General features: G+C 41.2%; 1 protein-coding gene across 1 annotated transcript in view; it reads right to left on the bottom strand.

The window, feature by feature from the left end:
* Window positions 1–21,846, bottom strand: part of E2F5 (E2F transcription factor 5) — a 95,394-nt gene that overhangs the window by 22,329 nt on the left and 51,219 nt on the right. The window contains exons 4-6 of the mRNA XM_030216101.1: window positions 11,610–11,653; window positions 5,631–5,695; window positions 3,706–3,934 (exon numbers count right to left, since the gene is read on the bottom strand). Of these exons, the coding sequence (XP_030071961.1) occupies window positions 3,706–3,934; window positions 5,631–5,695; window positions 11,610–11,653 (338 nt within the window). The remainder of the gene's footprint in view (window positions 1–3,705; window positions 3,935–5,630; window positions 5,696–11,609; window positions 11,654–21,846) is intronic.

Genomic DNA, 21,846 nt, shown 5'->3' with positions numbered 1-21,846 from the left:
CCATCATCAGGTTGAATAGCGTTGGTGAGAGTGGCAAGCCCTAGGGGACTCTGCAATCCGCTTGCCAGGGAAAGAAGAGGGAGGAATTTGTCTTCACTTGATAGGATCTAGTTGTAAGGAAGCCTAGGAACCAGTCGAGGACTTTCCCCATGATACCAATTTTATCGAGTACTCTTTTGAGGACTTGGTGGTAAACCATGTCAAATGCGCTCGACATGTCAAACTGTAGTAGAAGAATGATTTTTCCAGTTGTAAGTTCCCTTTTGACGTTGGCCAAAAGTGTAATTAGTACTATTTCAGTGCTGTGTTGTAGTCTGAAGCCTAACTGCAAATCATGTAGTATGGAGTGTTTGTCAATGTAGTCGGTTGGCCACTATACCTTCCATTATTTTTCTATTTAATGGGGTGGATGCAATTGGTCTGTAGTTTGAGGCATCTTTACATTTTTTTGGTGTCCTTCAGGATAGGTGTGAGCATTAGGTTGCCTTTCTCATGTGGGAAACGTCCTTCCTAAAACATGTTAATTCAGATGGGAGGTGAGTTGGTCTATTAATCGATCGGGTGCTGTTTTTCGCAGATGATTTGGGCATATGTCTATCAGACAATGGGCGGAAGAGAATTTCTTTTAACGCTTGTGCTACCATCTCGGATGTGGGTTGTGTGAAGGTGGTCCATGTCCTGCCCACAGGTGCTTCTTCTGGGGGGTGATCAAGTTCATCTATGAGTGCTTCGAGATTTGTGGCATTATGTGTTAGGCTCTTTTTGAGGTTGAGGATCTTTCTTCAAAGAACTTGGCGAGTTCATTTGCTGATTGATTGTTACATTTGTACCCCGCGCTTTCCCACTCATGGCAGGCTCAATGCGGCTTACATGGGGCAATGGAGGGTTAAGTGACTTGCCCAGAGTCACAAGGAGCTGCCTGTGCCGGGAATCGAACTCAGTTCCTCAGTTCCCCAGGACCAAAGTCCACCACCCTAACCACTAGGCCACTGATAGGGGCTCTTCGTTGGTTTGGTGTTTATTAAATTATAAGTTTTGTATAGTTTCTTTGTAATCTGCACCTATGTGTTCTTTGTAATATTTTATTTTGGCCTGTCTAATTTTGGTCTTGTACCTATTTCGTGCTTCTCGCCATGCATTTCTGTATCATTTTTATTTTCCGTTCTAGTCTTCTGCAGTGGGTTTTAACCATTTTTAGTTCTTCATTGTACCATGGTATTGATTTGTGCCTCTGTCCTGTTTTTGTTTTCAGAGAGGCTATTGTGTCCAGTATGTGCGTGCATATTTTGTCCCATTCTAGTAGGAATCCTTCTGTGCTAGTTGTTGGCGACCATTGAACTTCGTATATGGTGGTCCAAAATTTTGTTGGGTCTATCTTTCCACATGATTTGTATGGTTTTCGTGATTATATTAGGTGATTTTTGTGTTCTTTCCAGTAGAGAGTCATGTTTAGCTTGAAGTGATCAGACCAAGGAACTTTGTCCATCTTGGGTTCTATAGTCTAAAGCCATTCTCCTGTGAGAACCTGTAGGCTAGTAGGTCCATGGTGTGTACTTTGTTGTGGGTTGAAGACAGAGGTGGTCGTTGGAAGACCCATATTTGGAGGAATCTGTCACATTCTTTGGAGCAGTTAGTTCTCTGCTCATCTAAATGTAGGTTAATATCTCCTATTAGAAGTATTGGGGTTAGCTATGCATGTGTTTGAGATGAAGTCCATGAAGTCTGAGTCGATTTCCAATTACCAGGGGGTATGTAGAATAGGATACAGCTCAGTTGGTTGTGTAGGATTTGGTCCTTGATTTTGAAATGAGGCAGTTTTCAGATGTGGTGTTATAGATTCTGCTGGAGCTTCAGCCATAAAAAGAGATCCATAGATTAGAACAATTCCAACTGTCACTCAAAGCCCGTTTCCTCTTTTGTGAACCTTGAACACAATACGAAGGGCAAGGGGGGATGCGGTAGTGTCAATCACTGAGCTATATTATAAAACCAAAGTATATGGAAACAGTTTCACTTTAGGAAAGAAATCCGCCAAAAGGCGGAGAACTCTAGACACCCCACGGACAACAACAAAATGAGATAAAAGTGGGATGACAACCAAGGATTTCACTTTAACAGGTAGCCTCAATAGTTCATAAGGGGTCAACACAGCTAAAAAATGTTGGAAATAGGTCTCTCTCTCTTTCTATTCCTATGTACCCATACCTATTTATACTCAATGCATTTATTTCTTTGGACCAGACAGCTGTATTTAACTCTAGATAAGGGAAAAATATCAGTGTTTGTCTAATTGGTTATGTGTTTGTGGGACGGGATGAAGTATTTTAAAGGGTTTGTATCTTATTTGTCAGACAGTGCAGCAGGTGAAACTAAGTGATCAAATGCCTATTCCACAAGACCCTCCACTGTCCCTATTGCTCAATATTTTACCTGCCATTAGTACCAAGCATATGCAGATCATTTGCAGCTTTATGCAAAGTAGCAGATATATATATATATTTTTTTTTTCTTTTTAAGTAGACATACTGGGTCAGACCAATGGTCCATCTAGCTCAGAGAAATGACCATTTAACCCTACCCTCTGTTTTCTGTCCAACAACAAATTCCTAATCCACACCAGAACATTGCCTCCTATCCCATGACTTTAATTTTCTCAGGAGTCTCTCATGAAGAACTTAAATCAAAAGCTTTCTGAAACTCTAGATACACTACATCAACTGGCTCACCTTTATCCACATGTTTATTCATGCCTTGAAAGAAATGAAGCAAATTGGTGAGGCAAAACTTCCCTTGGCTGAACCCATGCTGACTCGGTCCCATTAAACCATGTTTGTCTGTGTGTTCCGTAATTTTATCCTTTATAATAGCTTCCACTATTTTGCCCAGCACTGATGTCAGGCTTACCAGTCTAATTTCCCAGCTCACCCCTAGAACCCTTTTTAAAATTGGGCATCACATTGGCCACCCTCCAATCTTTAGGTACTAAGGATGATTTTAACGATCAGGAAGAAAAACTAGGGAATTTATCTGTATCAGTGGACAGGTCAGACTGCTGTTAAAAGCCCTCATAAAAATGAAGTATTGTAGGTCCAGAGTGATTAAACAGTGTTTTAGGGAACAAGAATGCTTAATTACAAATAAAAATCCTGGGGGTCCAAGTACCCACTGAATTTAATAAGCAGGGGCTTGTTGGAAACAGTTTTCTGATTAAATGCACATTATTTGATATCTATGCACAAACTTCTAAAGAGCATTTGGGCTCAGTGCTACAGGCCACTATAACAGGAACTTTGGATTATAGTAATTTGTAATCAGGTGGAATAAAGCACCAGCTCATTAGATTTCAACTTGAGCAAAATTGTAATGAAATATATGTAACCATACCTAGGCAAAGGTGACTAAAGCCTCCAGAAACAGAAATGATGTTTTAATGAATTCTGTTAGAGCAAACAATTTGGAATACAATAGTCCAAACCCCACTCTTATGTGAAACAAAAAAAGTGACAGTAGTTCAAACATGTAACTTTTTCATATTATGGACCTATGACATGAAAAATTGGCCATTCTACATTTTGGATCTGACACTTTAGTCACCTTTCCCAAGAGACGATCACCTATGTCCTTTCAACCAAAACACAGCTTGTTTTAGGTTGCAAATAATTGTAAAACAGTTTACTTGTAAGCAGTTAAGAATACAGAACTCACCAGAGGATGTATCAGCAGCAGGGGTATCTTCAAAAGATGCATGCTGCTGACCTGTTGTCAACTTCTGTGGAGTTGCTGGTTGAGACGGAGACTGAGTTAAGTCATCAGGTGGAGGAACTGGAAACACCACTGGCAAGGAGGAATTTGAGTCTTTATTAATCAGGAGCACATGGATGGGTCCTGAACGGCTCCTTAGAGTAATCTGGTATTTCTTTTGTCCATTTTGGCCCTGTAGACAGGCATGAAAAATACAAAACAATTATGGCTTTCCTAAACCTTGGTTACATACACATGAACCTTTCCACGATATTACCAATATTATCAAAGATACCCACACAATTAAAGATAAAAGTTAAATTTCTGAACCTGATTCCAAGCATTAAGAATAAGAACGAGAATTTTAGGTCATTGATTCTGGAGAACTAGAACATTTTTTTTTTAAGAACAAAAATTGGATAAGAATAAAAAATGTACAGACCTGAATAGAATAAGAACTAAAAGTATTAATGCCTCAATGAAAATTCCTTACAGTAGAACAAAAATTATCAGTATGTCCATCTCCCTCCTCCTTCTCCTATCCAGGATACTTGAACGTTCACCGCCATTTGTGGTAGTTTGCAACAAACCCTAGTAACTCCAAAACCCAGATGGCTACGCATATTGATCCTTCCACTTCTTAAGATGTGCTCTTTACCAGCTAATCATCCAAACAGAAAAAACGTGCATTCTTCCCACCTCCACCCCTTCCATCTGTGTTGATATGCTGCAACAGCTGCAAGACATTTTATGAATACCTAAGGAATTAACACAAGGTCAAAAGGCAGTATGCGATGCTGGTAGTACTGTTTTCCTTTAACAAATGTGAAATACTTCCTGTGACTGGGCGCTCTCTAGGTTGATGTAGGTGTCCTTTATTCTAAAGAGCACAACCAGTCTCCCTTTTGAAGAAAAGGAATTAGGGTGCCCCAAGAAAACCATCCTGAACTTTTCTCTTACTAGAAACCTTTTTGGTGCCCTTAGATCTAAGATGGACAGAATCCCCCCAACCCCCATCTTTTTGGTGATCAAGAAATACTTGTAAAATTTCTGCCCTCTTTCCCCTAGTAGAACAGTTCCACTTCATTTGCACTTACAAGGGAAGACACCTTCCTGATGCTGACCAAGACCACTGTCCCCCTCCCAATGATGTGGCCAGAGGAGGAATTGCATAGCCACACATCGAGCTGTTTCCTCCTCCTCTGCCGTTCTGGGCCCAACTGTTCCTTTGAGCCGTGCAGGCCCTGCAACTTAAAGGAACAGCTGGGGACCAAGACAGCAGGGGGGGGGGGGGGAAGTGTCTCGATGTGCAGCCAAGCACCTCCCTTCTTCGGCACAAAAAGGAGAGAAGAAACGAGGGAAGCTGAGTCAACCAGTCAGGTGCTGCATCACACAGAATTCTGAATGGGAAATGTAGAATTATGCACAGTCTGTGGAGATGGGGAATTCTGTGCAAATTCTGCATTGCACAGTTGTGCAGAATTCCACCAGAAGTAACTCCTCATGCACACTAACTAGCATTTTTGCACTGAGAGGCCCATAGACCTCCCCACCCCCTCTCATCTGACTGGCTACATAGCAAGACTAAGACCAAGGTGGTCTCTTGCAACAAGCATGCATGCAAGGTGAAGCAACAGCAACAGCATGCTGTACTTACTAAGCTGGAGAAGCTTTTCCCCATGGGCTCTGTTGGTGACATTATCCATGCTGTTAGGACTCGTAATCCTGCTTGCCTTGGAGAATATAATGTACTAATTCAAATTTTCTCAGTCTAGCCAGTTTCATAAATACACCAGTTCTACTCATTATCTTCTATTTCCTAAAATGGAAAACCTATCCCAATCAGCTGACGTTTCCCAAGAGGAAGGTAAACAATGATTCTTACATACCAGTTCAGGAATTGGTACCTCTAGTTGTGTACCAGAAGGTGCCTGGATTGCTAGAAGTGTATCTCCTAGTGAAGAATTAAATTATTTTTGTTTACTTCTGTTAGAAGAGAGTTCACACATTACTAAGACAGCCATTAGCCCTGTATTATATCCAAATTGGATATTATATCCATATAGAAAGCTTCTACACACAACTCAGCCAACATATTTCAGAGGCAGAATTTAGCTACCTCCTCTACTTGATTTTAATGGAAATAAACAGCACGAAAGAACACCATTCTCTCAAACAGTGATCAGTCTTTCCTTATGTGGCTCATTGTTCCTGAAAGTAGTAGTAGATGCAGAGTATATTGGTGACTTACATTCACACACAGGTTTCTTTTGCCATTTTCCTTGGATTAATAAGTACAACTTTTATCAGAGCCATACTTAAATTGTTTCTGGAGTATTCTAGTCTATGTCACTGGTAGTTATTGTATAGAACAATTACATCTAAGCTATTACAAAGCTTTGTTCTACAATTTATAGGTTCAGTCTTGAATCCACCACACCACATTAACCATCAGTGCAAAAGAAAAAGTTAATTTAAAATTACTTAAACACAAAAACAAGTGACTACATAAATCTGTATGCTGCTATTCAAAGAGAAGTGTTCTCTTTGAACAGCAGCATACAGATTTATGTCATCACTCAATGGAGCCCACATGGCGAAAAGCCTTTGCTGGTAGAAAAGTTCTGGAAATGTTTGAAAGAGCTTCTGACATATGCATTTGTCACACGAGACCTCCACAACCTTTATAAAAGCTTGATCAGGAGACAGCGCAAAGGGGCAAATATGTGAAAACTTATATCTTGTTGTTCCCAAAGAACACCTGCTACAGGTAACCTGTTTTCTACAAGGACAAGAAAGATACAAGGCCCTGCAGATTGGATTCCTTAGTCACAGATTGTATTCAACAGAAAAAAAACAGGGAGATAAATATATATGAAAAGCTCAATCAACTTGCCAGTATCAAAACTTGTTTTAGTCGCAATGGGTCTTCATTTCTTTTTCTGAAAACAATCAGAAATTAAGAAAAAGTGAAGATACTTACCTGTAGCAGGTATTCTCCAAGGACAGCAGGCTTCATATTCTCACAAGTGGGTGATGCCGATCTGTATTGCCCAGTTCGGCATTTTGCCAAAGCTAAAAATAGAGTTTTATGTACCACAAGCCGTGCTCCAACACCCCTCAAGTTTAACAGTAAAGTAAAAATAACCAAGACGACAACTCCAAGGGGAGGTGGATGGGATTGTGAGGATAAGCAAGCTTCTATCTTCTCACAAGTGGGAAATCCCTAGCATCCAGGCTCACCCAAAACAACAAATATTGATTAATTGAGCCTCACAATGGCGAGGACATAATATAGGTTAACCTATAACTATATACAATCTGAATGAGGGTGTAGCCCAGAGCAGAATAAAATGCGCCTAGGAGGGTAGAGTTGGATTCTAGACCCCAAACAGATTCTAAAAAATTGACTGCGTTGGGTATCCTACTCGAGGCAGTAGTGTGATGTGAATGTGTGGACTGAAGACCACATCGTAGCCTTGCAAATTTCTTCAAAGGAGGCTGACCTCATGAGCTATCGATGCAGCCACGGCTCTGACATTATGAGCCATGACATGGCCTTCCAAGGGCAGACCAGCATGGGCATAAGTGAAGGAAAAGCAATCTGCCAGCTAAATTGAAATGGTATGTTTCCCGATGGCGACCCCCCATCCTGTTGGAATCAAAAGAAACAAAAAGCTGGGTGGATTGTCTGTGGAGCCTTGTCCGCTCCATGTAGTAGGCCAATACTCTCTTGAAATCTGAGGTGTGCAAACTGCTTTCACCAGGGTGGGTATGAGGTCAGAAAAAGAATGCTGGCAAGATAATTGACTGATTCAGATGGAACTCCGACACCACCTTTGGTTAAGAACTTAAGAGTGTGTGCAGAGGAATACTCTGTTGTGATGAAACTTAGTATAAGGTATACCCACTACTAAGGCCTTAAGCTCACTGACCCTATGAGCTGAAGTAATAGCCACCAAGAAAACAACCTTCCAGGCTAAATACTTCAGATGGCAGGAATTCAGTGGCTCAAAAGGAGCTTTCATCAGCTGGGTGAGGACGACGTTGAGATACCATGACACTGGTGGAGAAATGGCATTGGGGGCCCAAAGTACTAGAAGTACCAATCAATTGTAAAACCATATCTGGTGCAGATACATATTGTACTGTTAGCATTTTTAAGCTGCTTGGGGCTTTTTTTATTTTTAGGAGGGGGGAGGGTGAGACCACAAAAAACCAGCAACTATGAAATCAAACTTGATTTTGAAAACGTAAGCCCTGGTAGGTCACCAAGCTCACAAAAGGAGAAAGGCAGAAAGCTCTAGTGTTTGAAAAACAAACAAACAAAAAAAAGGCCTGAAAAACCTAACTAGAAGGACAAATAGGTTCACATGCAACAGTAGAGAACAAGGATTTTCTCAACAATTTAGAGAGCCTGTATATCTTACCAGCTTCAGAAAAAAACAGACTGAGGTGGTCTTGTGCAACATCACAAAGCAGAAGCTGCACACACGTGTAACAGGCCCTTCCAAATTCTTTCACGCAAGATCTGTTTGTAATAAGGTAGAGGTGATCAAAGACTGGATGGCTGAAACTCAACCAGGACTTGCATTTTTTGTAGAAACGTGACTAAGAGTGGAGAATGATCCTTTAGTGTTAGATTTATGCCCTTTAGGATATAAAATAATAAAACAAAGTATCACCACACATTGTATAAAAGGTGCGAATCATATTGAACACATAACATAAGGAAAAACTTGGGCCATAGAAAAAAGTCCCTGTACTACTACTACTATCAGCATTTATACAGCGCTACCAGACGCACGCAGCGCTGAACAATTGACAGAGAGACAGTCCCTGCTCAAAAAGCTTACAATCTAGGTAAAACAGACAGACAAGACGTTACGGGCAAGGGAATTATAGGGTAAAGAGGAACAGGGAGGAGGACAAATGGGTAGTGGCTAGGAGCCAAAGGCAGTAAGTGAAAAGGTACCTTAGTGGTACTACCTACTGTAAAAATACTGGCATATGTCTAGTACCTGGAGGAAAGTTTCCTAGGACTGAAAGTATTTGTAGTCACAAAATCAAATATTTTAGTCCCACAGACATGCTGGGAACTGGGCAACCACCAGTTCATATCATCCAGTTTGATCATGTATTTTATTGGGCGATATTAACTCTCCTTTGTAATCTCAGTCGGAGAATTCTTAGACTGGGTGGTTTGAAACTTTATAACGCTGTTCAGTCGCATTTGATGGGCCCTCGGATAGATTTATTGGCTTTTAGGGGTGGTGGTTTAGATAAGATAACTAATTCAGCGTGCACTCCAATTATATGGTTAGACCATTTCTTTTAAGAATTTTCTTTAAATTGGAAGAACTGCACCCATGCTAGATCAACTTTTATGGGCAGGAAATAGTGTGTTTCCAGGGGAAAGATTGATCCTGGCATATTTTGGAGCTTCTTAATTCCTAGCCTTGAGGAAGGGGGTGAGTAGTCAATTTAAATTTGAAATTGGAAAGATACTGCAATCACTGTGCTTGATCAAATAGCTCCTGTTAAAGCCAAAGCTTGTTTTCCCATATCTAATGCCCCCTGGTATAATTCTAATCTTTTAGCTCTGAAACAGCAACATTGTCTTTGGAACATCAGTGGTCTAAAGTCCAGGATTTGGTTATTAAGAAAGGAAGGAGAACTGTAGGAAGTTATAATGCTAGAATTTTACAGGCTAAACGTGATTATTACAACTCGCTAATTGACTCTGCAACATCTCATAAGCAATTGTTTAAAATTGTAAATTTGTTAATTAAGCCATGCTTGTCAGTGCCTAAGTTTCCTCCAACTGCTGGATCTTCAATATCCCGATATGCATCCGACACACATAAAAGGTCACACTCTTGATCTCCTTACTTATAAGTTCCTCAACGATACTGTCCTTTGTCTAATATAAAATGGTCTGCTGCCCCATGGACAGACCACTACAAGTTGAGTTTTACGATCAACTGGTGGAAGTCTAGCCAGCCACTTCCTGATGAGCCTTCCTCTATTCTTTCACGAGGGGAAGTCAACCCGGCATCTTTTTGGAAACAAAATTATGGGTGTGACTGGCAACCGAACGCAGACTCCTTTGATTACCTTGCGCGTTGGGTTAGCAGATGTCAATGCATCTTAGATGACCTGGCTCCTTTGCAACTCAAATCTGCCTGCAGTCACAAATCTAAAGCTTGGTTCACTCAAGACCTGAAAGCCCTAAAACTCCAAACTAGGAAAGTGGAAAGAGCTTGGTTAAAGTCAAAAAGTATCTTCACATTCACAGCTTGGAAACAGTCTCACCGCAAGTACAAATACGCAATCAAACAAACCAAAAGAACTTTCTTTCAGAAGCGTATTCTAACAACCGTTAGATGGATGCCAGAATACCTTTTCCTCAATAATGAGCATGCCGAAGAGGAAGGGTAAGCCCAAGAGACCTCCCCTCCTGAAGCTAGTGGCCCCCTCTTCGGGACAAACGTCCATCTCCTCATTTTTGGTGTCGACCCCAACGGGTGTTTCCGCTACCAGGGCAAGGAAGAGCCCCGGTCAGGAGAGCGAAATCTTGCTCAGCCCATTAGGACCAGCTACCTCCCCACCGCCATAGCCAGACAGGGCTGTAGTGCCAAGCGCCAATGCAAGCTGCAACTCAAAGGGGCGGCAGACCTCACCGGAGGAAGTGGCAGAGGAGACCATCTTGAGTTCGGTGGAAGGGAATCAGTTTTCACCAGGAATGGCATCGGGAGAGGCAGCAGCGAAAAGGATTCAAACCGTTGGTTTGCAAGAGGAAATTTCTCTGTGTGCCTCGGCGATTCAGCCCCTGGTGAGACCCCAGGAAATATCATTGGAATCTATCTGGTCAGCTCTTGAGGCCCTGCATAAGGTTTGTGCTTCTTTTATTACAGTTTCATTGAATAATTCTACGCAAGTAAAAGACATTAAAGAAAAGATTGAAATTATTTCTACTAAACAAACTTCATTGGAATCAAATTTGGTTAAAGTACAAGAACAACAATCTCAAATAGCAGGAGACCGCTTAGTAATACATCGAAAAATTGAAAACTTGGAGAATTTAATGAAGATTTTAAATCTGTGTATATTGAATTTTCCTCAGACTAAATATATTTCCCCCAGAGATATGTTTATTAAATTTCTAAAAGAGATCTTTAAATATCCAAAACAATCTCTTCCACCTTTACAAAAATTATTTGTGGAGGAAACAGTGAGCCCTCCAAAACCAACCACAAACCCACTGTACCCACATCTAGGTGCCCCCCTTCACCCATAAGGGCTATGGTAGTGCTGTACAGTTGTGGGTAGTAGGTTTTTTTTTTTTTTTTGGGGGGGGGGGAAGGAGGGCTCAGCACACAAGGTAAGGGAGCTACGTACTTGGAAGCAATTTATGAAGTCCACTGCAGTGCCCCCTAGGGTACCTGGTTGGTGTCCTGGCATGTCAGGGGGACCAGTGCACTACAAATGCTGGCTCCTCCCATGCCCAAATGGCTTGCATTAGGATGTTTTTGACATGGACGTCTTTGGTTTTGAAAGCTGCTGAAAATCAAATTGTCCATGTCTAGAGCTGTCCAAATTTAAGGACTTGGACATCTGTGACTATTTTCGAAATGAAAGATGGATGTCCATCTTGTTTCGAAAATACAGGTTTCCCCGCCCGCCGTTTTGCAAGGACGTCCCTTTCCAAAATGTCCCTCCACGTGACCTTACTACTTTGAGGTCCAAAATGTAAAAAAATTCCAGAATGAATTCTAATTCTAGAATGTTGACTTATCTACAGTATATTGAATGGTATATGATATCTATTCAACTACCATATTATACAAAAGAAAAATTAAACTTACCCTTAAAGCAACTGCATATGTCTTCATGACTAACATATGAAAATGTAGGCATATTAAGGACAAAAACTGAGATAGTCATAAGACAAAATTAAATACAAAACTAACATAAAATGATTGTACATTAACTTTAGTATACTTATTCTGGGAACCATTTCCCAAAGTTGTAATCTTAAATGTTGAAGGTATTCAGAACAAATGTATGCATACAACAATGTTTCATCAGCCTCCAGAAAAATAAAATTTAAAAAAAAACCCCAAATAGTTGACCAAAGGGAATACTTTTACTAGGTTAACATGTTTTAAAAGGAGAAAGCATGTATTAACATGAACACACATGCTTGCATCTGAATATTTGACATTTATACCCCACATTATCCCAAACATACTCAAGTTCAACGTGGCTAACAGCAAATAAATAGAAAAGGCCATAAACAAAATATCAAATACAGACCATTGATGGCCAGTTGTAATCTAAGATATTCCATCAATGGATAGAAACCTCTCAAAGAGGAGAGAGTTCATTCTTTTGCAAAATACCAAGTAATCAGGATGACCCTTGATTGCCATTGGCGAATTCCACCACTTAGCACCATGGTATCTAAAGCCAGCAGAGTGAACAGACTTATAACACACACTCTCCTGCAATGTGAAAGATGTCTAAGGTAGTCCCTAGAATCAGAGGTTATATTGCATAAGGGGATAGTTAGGGTTGCATATAATCCGGTGTCATGCCATATAATATTTACTAGCTTAGCAAAGCTATCAGATCCCTAACTAGCTACTTAGGACCTTATTTTATAACAGTTCGCCTATGCAAGAACTCTAAAAATGCACCTTATGTTAAACCTATTTATAAAGGCAACATAAGCCTCTTCTACCTTATTTCCAAACAGAATTCCACCGCAAGAAAGAACATCTGCCAATCTCTCCTAAACTGTTGGTTCTAGGTCTAGGTAATGCTACTTTGTTGGGGTTAATCGAGGGCCTACTGAAAAAGCTTCAGACATTGCAGAATATGGATGCTCATTTGATTTAAGGCCATTTGTGGTTTGAGTCAGCTTCACCTCTGGTAAAAGAACTACACTGGCTTCCAATCAAAGCCTGAATCACCTTCATACTTTGCACCATGGTCTTTATCATACATGGTGTGTCCTTGTAGTATTTATCTAAACTTGTTACTTTTACACAAAGACATAGTGGCCTGAGAGACTTCCGCTATTGCTGTTTTATGCTAGTCCAAAAAATGTCTTGTTATAAAACTATCTTTAACAGACTCTTTTCTTATCAAGCCACAAAATGTTAGAATGCCCTGACAGCAAATATACGTAGATTGGATAATTATAAGGTTTTAAGAAATCTGTTTTGTTTTTTTCAAGCTGTCCTATGAAATCTGAGTTTTGAAGTGTTTTATTTTTAATTTGAATATTCCTGGAAAAATTGTTCAGTTTTACTGATTTCATAAACCATATCAAGCTCTTCTGGGTTATTGCGGGATATAAGCTCTGTATATTATTCTCAATTAACCAATTCTCTTGGCTCCAACCCTCGTCGCCTCTTCGCCACCCTCAACTCCCTACTTAAAGTACCCTCCGCTCCCACCCCCCCCCTCACTCTCTCCTCAAACACTAGCTGACTACTTCCGCGATAAAGTACAGAAGATAAACCTTGAATTCACTTCCAAGCCTTCTCCTCCCTGTGGCTTCTTAACCCACTCCCTCAACCAACCTAACCTGGCCTCCTTCTCCTCCTTCCCTCAGATCACCGAAGAGGAAACTGCTCGCCTTCTTTCTTCCTCTAAGTGCACCACCTGTTCCTCTGATCCCATTCCTACCAACATCTCTCCTACAATTAACCCCTCAATCTGTCACATCCTCAACCTCTCTCTCTCCACTGCTACGTTCCCTGACACCTTCAAGCACGCTGTAATCATACCACTTCTCAAAAAAGCATCGCTTGACCCCACCTGTCCCTCCAACTACCATCCCAGCTCTCTTCTACCCTTCCTCTCCAAATTACTTGAACGTGCTGTCCACAGCCGCTGCCTTGAATTCTTCTCCTCTCAGGCCGTCCTCGACCCGCTTCAATCCGGCTTTCGCCCACTACACTCAACAGAAACAGCACTCTCTAAAGTCTGCAATGACCTGTTCCTTGCCAAATCCAAAGGTCACTATTCCATACTCATCCTCCTCGACCTATCTGCCGCCTTTGACACCGTCAATCATAAGTTACTTCTTGACACACTGTCCTCATTTGGATTCCAAGGCTCCGTCCTTTCCTGGTTCTCCTCGTATCTTTCCCATCGCACCTTCAGAGTATTTTCTAATGGCTCTTCTTCCACCCCGTCCCGCTCTCTGTTGGGGTCCCTCAAGGATCTGTCCTTGGACCGCTTCTTTTCTCGATATACACCTCTTCCCTGGGATCCTTGATCTCATCACATGGATTCCAGTACCATCTCTATGCTGATGACACCCAGCTTTACCTCTCCACTCCCGACATCACAGTCGAAACCCAGGCCAAAGTTTCGGCCTGCCTCTCCGACATCGCTGCCTGGATGTCCAACCGGCATCTGAAACTGAACATGGCTAAGACTGAGCTCCTTGTCTTCCCACCCAAACCCTCTTCTCCTCTTCCCCCACTTTCCGTCTCTGTTGACAATGCCCTCATCCTCCCCGTCTCTTCAGCCCGCAATCTTGGAGTCATTTTCGACTCCTCCCTCTCCTTCTCTGCCCATATCCAGCAGACAGCTAAGACCTGTCGCTTCTTCCTCTATAATATTAGCAAAATTCGCCCATTTCTTTCTGAACAGACCACCCGAACTCTCGTCCACTCACTCGTTACCTCTCGTCTTGACTATTGCAACCTTCTCCTCACTGGCCTCCCGCTTAGCCACCTATCCCCCCTTCAATCTGTCCAAAACTCCACCGCACGTCTTATCTACAGTATGAACCGATACTCTCATATCACCCCTCTCCTCAAGTCGCTTCACTGGCTCCCGATCCACTACCGTATACAATTCAAGCTTCTCCTATTGACCTTCAAGTGCACTCAATCTGCAGCCCCCAATTACCTCTCTACCCTCCTCTCCCCCTATGTTCCCACCCGTAACCTCCGCTCTCAGGACAAATCACTCCTATCTGTACCCTTCTCCACCACCGCTAACTCCAGACTTCGCCCCTTCTGCCTCGCCTCACCTTATGCCTGGAACAGACTTCCTGAGACCATACGCCGTGCGCCCTCCCTGCCCATTTTCAAGTCCTTACTCAAGGCCCATCTCTTCTCCCTTGCTTTTGGCGCCTAACCACCTTCCCCATTCCAGATACCTACACTGACTACATAGCTTATTACCTTTAGATTGTAAGCTCGCTTGAGCAGGGACTGTCCTTCCCCTTGTCTAAACTTGTACAGCGCTGCGTAACCCTGGCAGCGCTATAGAAATGCTAAGTAGTAGTAGTAGTAGTGTAATATAGTACAGTATATATGAAATGGAGTGGCCTAGGGGTTAGCATGGTAGACTTTGGTGCTGGGGAACTGGGTTCGATTCCCACTGCAGGCACAGGCAGCTCCTTGTGACTCTGGGCAAGTCACTTAACTCTCCATTGCCCCAGGTACAAATAAGTACCTGTATATAATTGTAAGCCACATTGAACCTGCTATGAGTGGGAAAGCGCGGGGTACAAATGTAACAAAAATAAAATTAAATAAATAAAATAAAAATATATAGTATAGAGATATGCAGCCATGAGCATCTGTACATCCCCACACCCATGGCGAAGAGTCTGGACACTATGTCAAAAGAGTCGCATGCCCCCCGGCCAGATGCTTTCTATGCTCCAGCACGTAGTCCTGCTCCATGGGGTGTAGGAGCCTCCAGGCATCAACAAGGCCTAATAATGCACACAAATAGGGTACACCCCAGTCTAACCGGGTTAGATCACCTCCAGACCCCAAAGACCAGTCCACCAGTGGGTCCATGACCTGGCTGTAATCTCCCACCAAGAGCAAAGGCAAAAAAACAATTTTCATATTGATTAGGAGTGCATACCACAAGTAAGTAAAAGACATTGGTCGTGGTGGAAAAATGTAATAAATAAATAAATAAGAGTAATTTTAAGCATAAGGTATTGGCCATACTCATCCTTAAGAATCTGTTCCACCCTGCATAGTAAAGATTTTCCTATCAATATTGCTACTCCCACTCGCCTATAAGAAGTATATATCCCCCACCCACCCAACTTCTGATGCTCAGTCTGTCAACTTGGTCTCCAGCAGGCATGCAATAGCCACACTGTGGTTGTTACTGTGCTGAACAGGTGAAGTGACCCCAGAAACAATCTAGGACATCACTTTTACCTTATTAGGTGATGCACTACCCACGTTGCAGGAAAACTAAAGATGTAAAGGTAACCCAGCAACAGCTCTGAAGCACACAGGGTGCCCAGCCTTCACCCCAATGTGTACATCTGTATCTCAAGTACCTTAAGAGTGGGCATAAGGTATGCCGTACAGGATAATAAATAAATAAACAATGAAAATCTTCATATCAACCATAACCAAAGAATTCAAACATAAAATGAACAGAATATGCATTCAACACAGTAATATAAAACCCTTAACCTCTTACCCCTTCCCACCCCCCCAACCACCCCTCCCCCAAAACTCCAAAACCAGAGAAACATCCATGCTAACACCATATCCCCTAACGCACTAGGCGCAACTGATCACAAAGCCGATGCTAACCAAGGTTTCCCTGCAACACATGTAAATTATGCCAATAAAATATCAAATTGGCCTCCCCCTTTCCACATCAACAAGTTAGAAAACTATACTGTGAATGCATTATGGCCAAAGTCAACTAGATCCCCCAGGAAGGATCAAACTGTAGAAACAGTCTACCTCTTTGGACGCTGCAATAAAAATCAAAGTTAGTGTAAGTCCAGCATTCTTCAGCACATTAAAAATAAAACCCAAGTGCAGAACCAACAGATGGTGGAGGACCCCGTGAAATCCACTTTGCAGATCCTCCACAAACGCAAAAAGGTACACAGCTGTAAAGATCCAAATAGTTCAGGTCCCCTCACTGCAAGAATCCTTAAGCATGTCCACAAAGTCACATGCTTCCACCAAATTCTCATACACAGTCCAGGTGCCATTATGGTAAAGAATTAATATAGCCAGATAAAGAAACAAAGTAGATGCCCCGTTTGGATAAAAAGGAATACAGGGATAAAACTTCTTACTTTTTCTTGTAGCGATGTGGAATAATCTGACCAGCACTCCATCATAGGTCACAGAGTTCTGCTTTGCTTTATATTGTTTAAAAGTTTCATTTTTGTGCAAATAGTTGTGAAATTTAGCAATAAAAATGCGTGGGTGAACATCTCCTTTCTGACATCTGCCAATGCGACGCACCCTTTCCAGGTGCCTTCTTGCAGGGAAAGCATATTTTCCAGTCAGCTTTCCAATTCCATTAAAAGATGGTATCCCAGTCTGGGATGCTCCAAAACCGAACACTGTCGTGGCAGGACCAGTTTCCCAAGTCTTCACGTTTCGCTGCTTGAGCTCGCACCAACTCTTGAAGTGCTTTTACCTCTACAGCCATCCCGTCGCACCATCCTCCAGATCAGACACACACATCTGCAATTCGGTAGTACGCTTAGTACTCTGTACCAAAAGATTCTCCAAACGTGGTCCCAGTGCCTGTTCGACCACTTGTTGCAGATCCGAGAAGGCTGCTGGGGTAAATTGAGAAACCGCAACTGGCACCGCTATTTTGTCTTCATTCTGTTTGCCTCTAGTGTGATCGGTACAAACCAGTTTTGAGGACATAATTTTAGTCGGTCATTCTACAAACTTGTCCATGTATTTGCTACCAGTTCAGGGAAAGATCTAATGAACTCATAAGTAACAAAATACTAAGAAAATTGTGGGGAGGACCTTGGAGCTAGTCAGGCGAATGTATTGCTTGACTTCACAGCATCACGTGATCAGTCTTGCTAATGTTTTATTAGTAGGTGATATTCATTTGCATCTTGATAACCCTAGAGATGTTAAAGACAGTTTACTTGATTTTCTCACCTCCTGGCAATTCTTTCTGCCATATTTCCAATCCTCCCATATTAAAGGTCATCTGCTAGATCTGCTACTTTATAAAACTGTATATATGGAGAATTTCTACCTGGGTGACCCATCCCAGTGTCATGTCCCTTGGTCAGCCCATAAGACTCTTTAATTCACTCTTTACTGGAAAGAAGCTACTAGATCTTTTCAGTCTATGTCACCTCGCCTTTTACATCCAGAGGCAGAATTGATCCTGTAAAATTCTGGTCTGGAATCTTTGATAGTTCAGCTTCTAGACACAGACAGCAAGGATTTCTTGTGTAAGTGGGATGAGTTATGTAGTTCTACCCTGGACAGTATGGCTCCCATCAGAGTTTTGCCCAAACTCACTCACAGGGTGTCACCCTGGAACAACCAAGATATTCTACTCCTGAAGAGGCAGTGTAAAAAATGAGAGAGAAAGTGGTTCAAACATAAATCTGACAAGAACAAAATGCTTTGGAGGAAGGCTATCAGGGATTGTAAGGAAGAATGTAGAAGCTAAAACCCTCTACTATAAAGAGCAACTTGGTTACAACCATTTAAATATCCATCTCTTTAACCTTCTTAATAGGCTTCTGTCGACCAAAAATTTATTAACTGAAGCCACTCCCTCTGCTAATCAATTAGCCACGTGCTTCCAACAAAAGTAACTAAAATTGGGGGGGGGGGGGGGGGGGGCTGTAAAACTTAACCTTGCATCAAGCAGCCCTAGTCTGGATGCTGGTATGGCAGCTGTGATCCTCCTTTCTGCTACCCACTCATGAGACTGTCAGATCCTCTCTCAAGAAGTATTCTTCCTCACATTCCATTCTGGATGCTTGTTAGAGTTATTTATTAAAAACCACACCGACAGGATTCATTGACCTTCATCAAGCTCACATCTCATTTATACCAACTCAGGGCGCTTTTCCTCAGGGGAAAGATTACATAATACTTACCCCAATCCCTAAGAGCACCTCGGCTTCATTAGGAGACATTATCAACTACAAGCCTGTAGCTTCTATCCCAGTGCTGGCTAAGGTAATGGAGAGAATGGTTGATACTCAGCTTATGAATCACCTTTCCTCTTTCTCCCTCTTGCATAAATCCCAGTCAGGCTTTAGATCTTGTTATAGTACCGAGAGTCTTGACCACCTTATCTGATTTTAGGAAAGCAATCAGTCTAGGCTTTACATTTTTAGAGATGCAATTTAATATGTCAAGTGCCTTTGACCTCGTTGATCACGAGTTGCTTTTAGGCTTGTTGGACCAATTTAGACTGTGTGGGAAGGTTCACCAATGGTTCCACGGTTTCCTAAAATCTAGAGATTGTACCAGGTGAAGTTGTCAGGTTCTCTCACTATCCTGGTCTCCTGACAGCAGAGTGCTACAGAGCTCGCCGCTATCTCCAATCTTGTTCAATGTTATGATGGCTACATTAGGTTAAAGACTGTAGGCAGCGGGGTTCTGCACTTTCATTTATGCAGACAATGTCACAATCTATAATCCCTTTCAAGACTGGTCTTCCAGAAATTGTACCTTAGATTAGGCTCGGTCTTCATCTGCTGGAATCCTGGGCTTCCAAATTTAAATTTAAGTTAAATAGAGATGACTAAATTTCTTGTGACTCCTTCAACTATACTGTATATAATAATTTTACTACTGATAATACGCTTACGATACTGGGTGTATTAATTGATAGTCAACTCACATTCAAGCCTCAGGTTTCCTTGGTAGTGAAAAATTCCTTCAGATCTCTTTGGAAGCTGAGGTGAATCAGATCATATTGCTTGTCTGACATCGTTTGCTGCTAGTTCAGTCATTGGTTTTATCTCAATTCAATTCCTGCAATTCTATCTATGCTGCATGTAAGGAGGGTGTCCTAAAACAGCTGCGAACAGCCCAAAATACAGCAGCTAGGCTTGTCCTCAACGTATTGTGTTTTCATAGAGTCACTCTATTATGCAAGCTGCACTGGCTGACCATTAAAGCCAGGATTATCTTTAAATTTTGTGTTGTTGTCTTTCAAATATTATATAGCATGACACCAGATTACAGGCAGCCCTTAACTATTCCCCTATGCAATATAACCTCTGGTTCTAAGGACTACTTTAGACTTCATCTTCCAGATTTACATGAGTGTGCATAAGTCAGTTCACTCCAAAGACTTTACATACCAAGGTGCTAAGTGGTGGAACTCACTGCCAATGGCAATCAAGGGTCAGCCTGACTACTCGGTATTTTGCAAAAGACTGTGAACACTCAGAGGTTTCCACCCATTGATGGAGTGTGTTAGATTGTAATTGGCCATCAATGATTAAACTTGCCTGTCGTTTTATTTATTGTAAGCCACATTTAAACTCGAGTATGCTTGGGACGTGATTTGATGTACATAGCTGCAGCGATTACAATTTCTACAAAGTACTGCAATAAAACTTATAAAAAGCACAAAGAAGTGGATCATCTAACTCATTGAAAAACATTGCTCTATTATACAGAATCAATTTTAAAATACTATTCTATAAAATTCTTTTCTCTGTAATTTCTACCTCTCTTTAGATCTCATACCATACACATCATCCAGACTGTTATATTCATCACATCAAAATGTAATGGTCATCCTCTTTCAACATACTGTATTCATTACAATCCATTCATGACCATCTTCAGTGTAACTGGCCCAACATTGCAGAATCACTTACCTCACTATTTATAATTTGAACCCTGTTCTTTATTTAAAATGAAATTGAAAAGCTTCAAATTTTAAACAGCTTTTAATTTAGATACCAATAGCAAAACAAGGCTGAAAGGCAGGATAATCTGGGCTATACTCGGAATCAAACAGTCAAGCCTTTTTACTCTCTCCAATTTGAATAACTGCAACTTCTTTTCCTCTATAAACGCCTAACCATAGATTTGGTAAGATATGATTTACAATGTATGTATCACTAACACATACACATTCAAAACACTTTTGGTTTTCGATGCCAATTCTTTACGCACCGTTCAACCTGATACTATCACTACTCTATCAGCGATCTTTGCATTGCACAAGGATTTGGCAGTGCTACATAAGTCACTTAGCAATTTGTATAATAAGTGCTATCATTTATTTTGATCTTGTTTTATTTTAAGATCTGTGCTCTGTTTTTTAGTACTGGCTTTATGCTATTGAGAGGCTCACTGATAATTGTGAGATGACACCTGTTTTTTTGCCTTCTGTCTACTTCCGACGCACGCACGCTTGTTTGTTCAACCAACTCCCTTTAAGTTCACTTTTTGAACACTGTCATTCAGTTGAATATACAGAAGACTTATTATCGTTTAAGAGTTCTGCAATTTCAGTGGTAAGTCAGGACATGCCGTTTTTCTATGTTTATTTGCACTTATATTATATATATATATATATATATATATATATATATATTTTTTTTTTTTTTTAATATATATTTATGTATTTTTACTTTTTTATATACATCTTTTTATTTTGGAGATAAAATCTCATAACAGATGGAGGCCTTGATGTTAAGAGTTGATAAGAACTTTTTCAGATATATTGGGGAAAGGAGAAAAGATAGGAATGGAATTGGTAGACAAAGATGCTGAGAATGGATATGTGGAAGAAAATCCTGGAGAAGGATCACGGTTGTCTGCTAAAGGAGTTTCTGAGAATGGAGAGGATATTGCACTGCTCACTGAAGAAAGTGTTTATAAATAACTTGAGGAACTGAAAGTGGACAAAGCAAAATTTTGAAAAAATTAGAGTGTTCAAAACAGGCCAATCGCCTGAATACTTGAGAACAAACAACAGCGCAGAGCGAAGACAGAATGAGAGAAAACAGGCAACAAAAAATGAGACTGGAGTGACAACGGAGTACAAGACTAAGATTATCAACTGTGTGGTGAAGTTAAATTTGAAGCACTTATATACTGATTAGGTTTTATCGACATAGCGGATATACAAGAGAGCAGGATCCTTCTCTACATTAGCACTGTTTAAAAGCATATTCCATCCGAGGAGTGTCATCTTTGCAGATAAGTAATGCTCACACTTGTATGATTGTCACCTTTTAAGATTCAGTGATTTTAGGCAGGTAGGATGGACACAGTATGATGATGGTGGAGGAGTGTTATGGAGGAGAATGATCCTGAACCACGT

The sequence above is a fragment of the Microcaecilia unicolor genome, chromosome 1, assembly GCF_901765095.1.
Source record: "Microcaecilia unicolor chromosome 1, aMicUni1.1, whole genome shotgun sequence".
In the NCBI taxonomy this organism is placed as follows: Eukaryota; Metazoa; Chordata; class Amphibia; order Gymnophiona; family Siphonopidae; genus Microcaecilia; species Microcaecilia unicolor.
The sequence above is the reverse complement of the archived record's forward strand: the minus strand, read 5'-3'. Positions and strand labels throughout refer to the sequence as shown.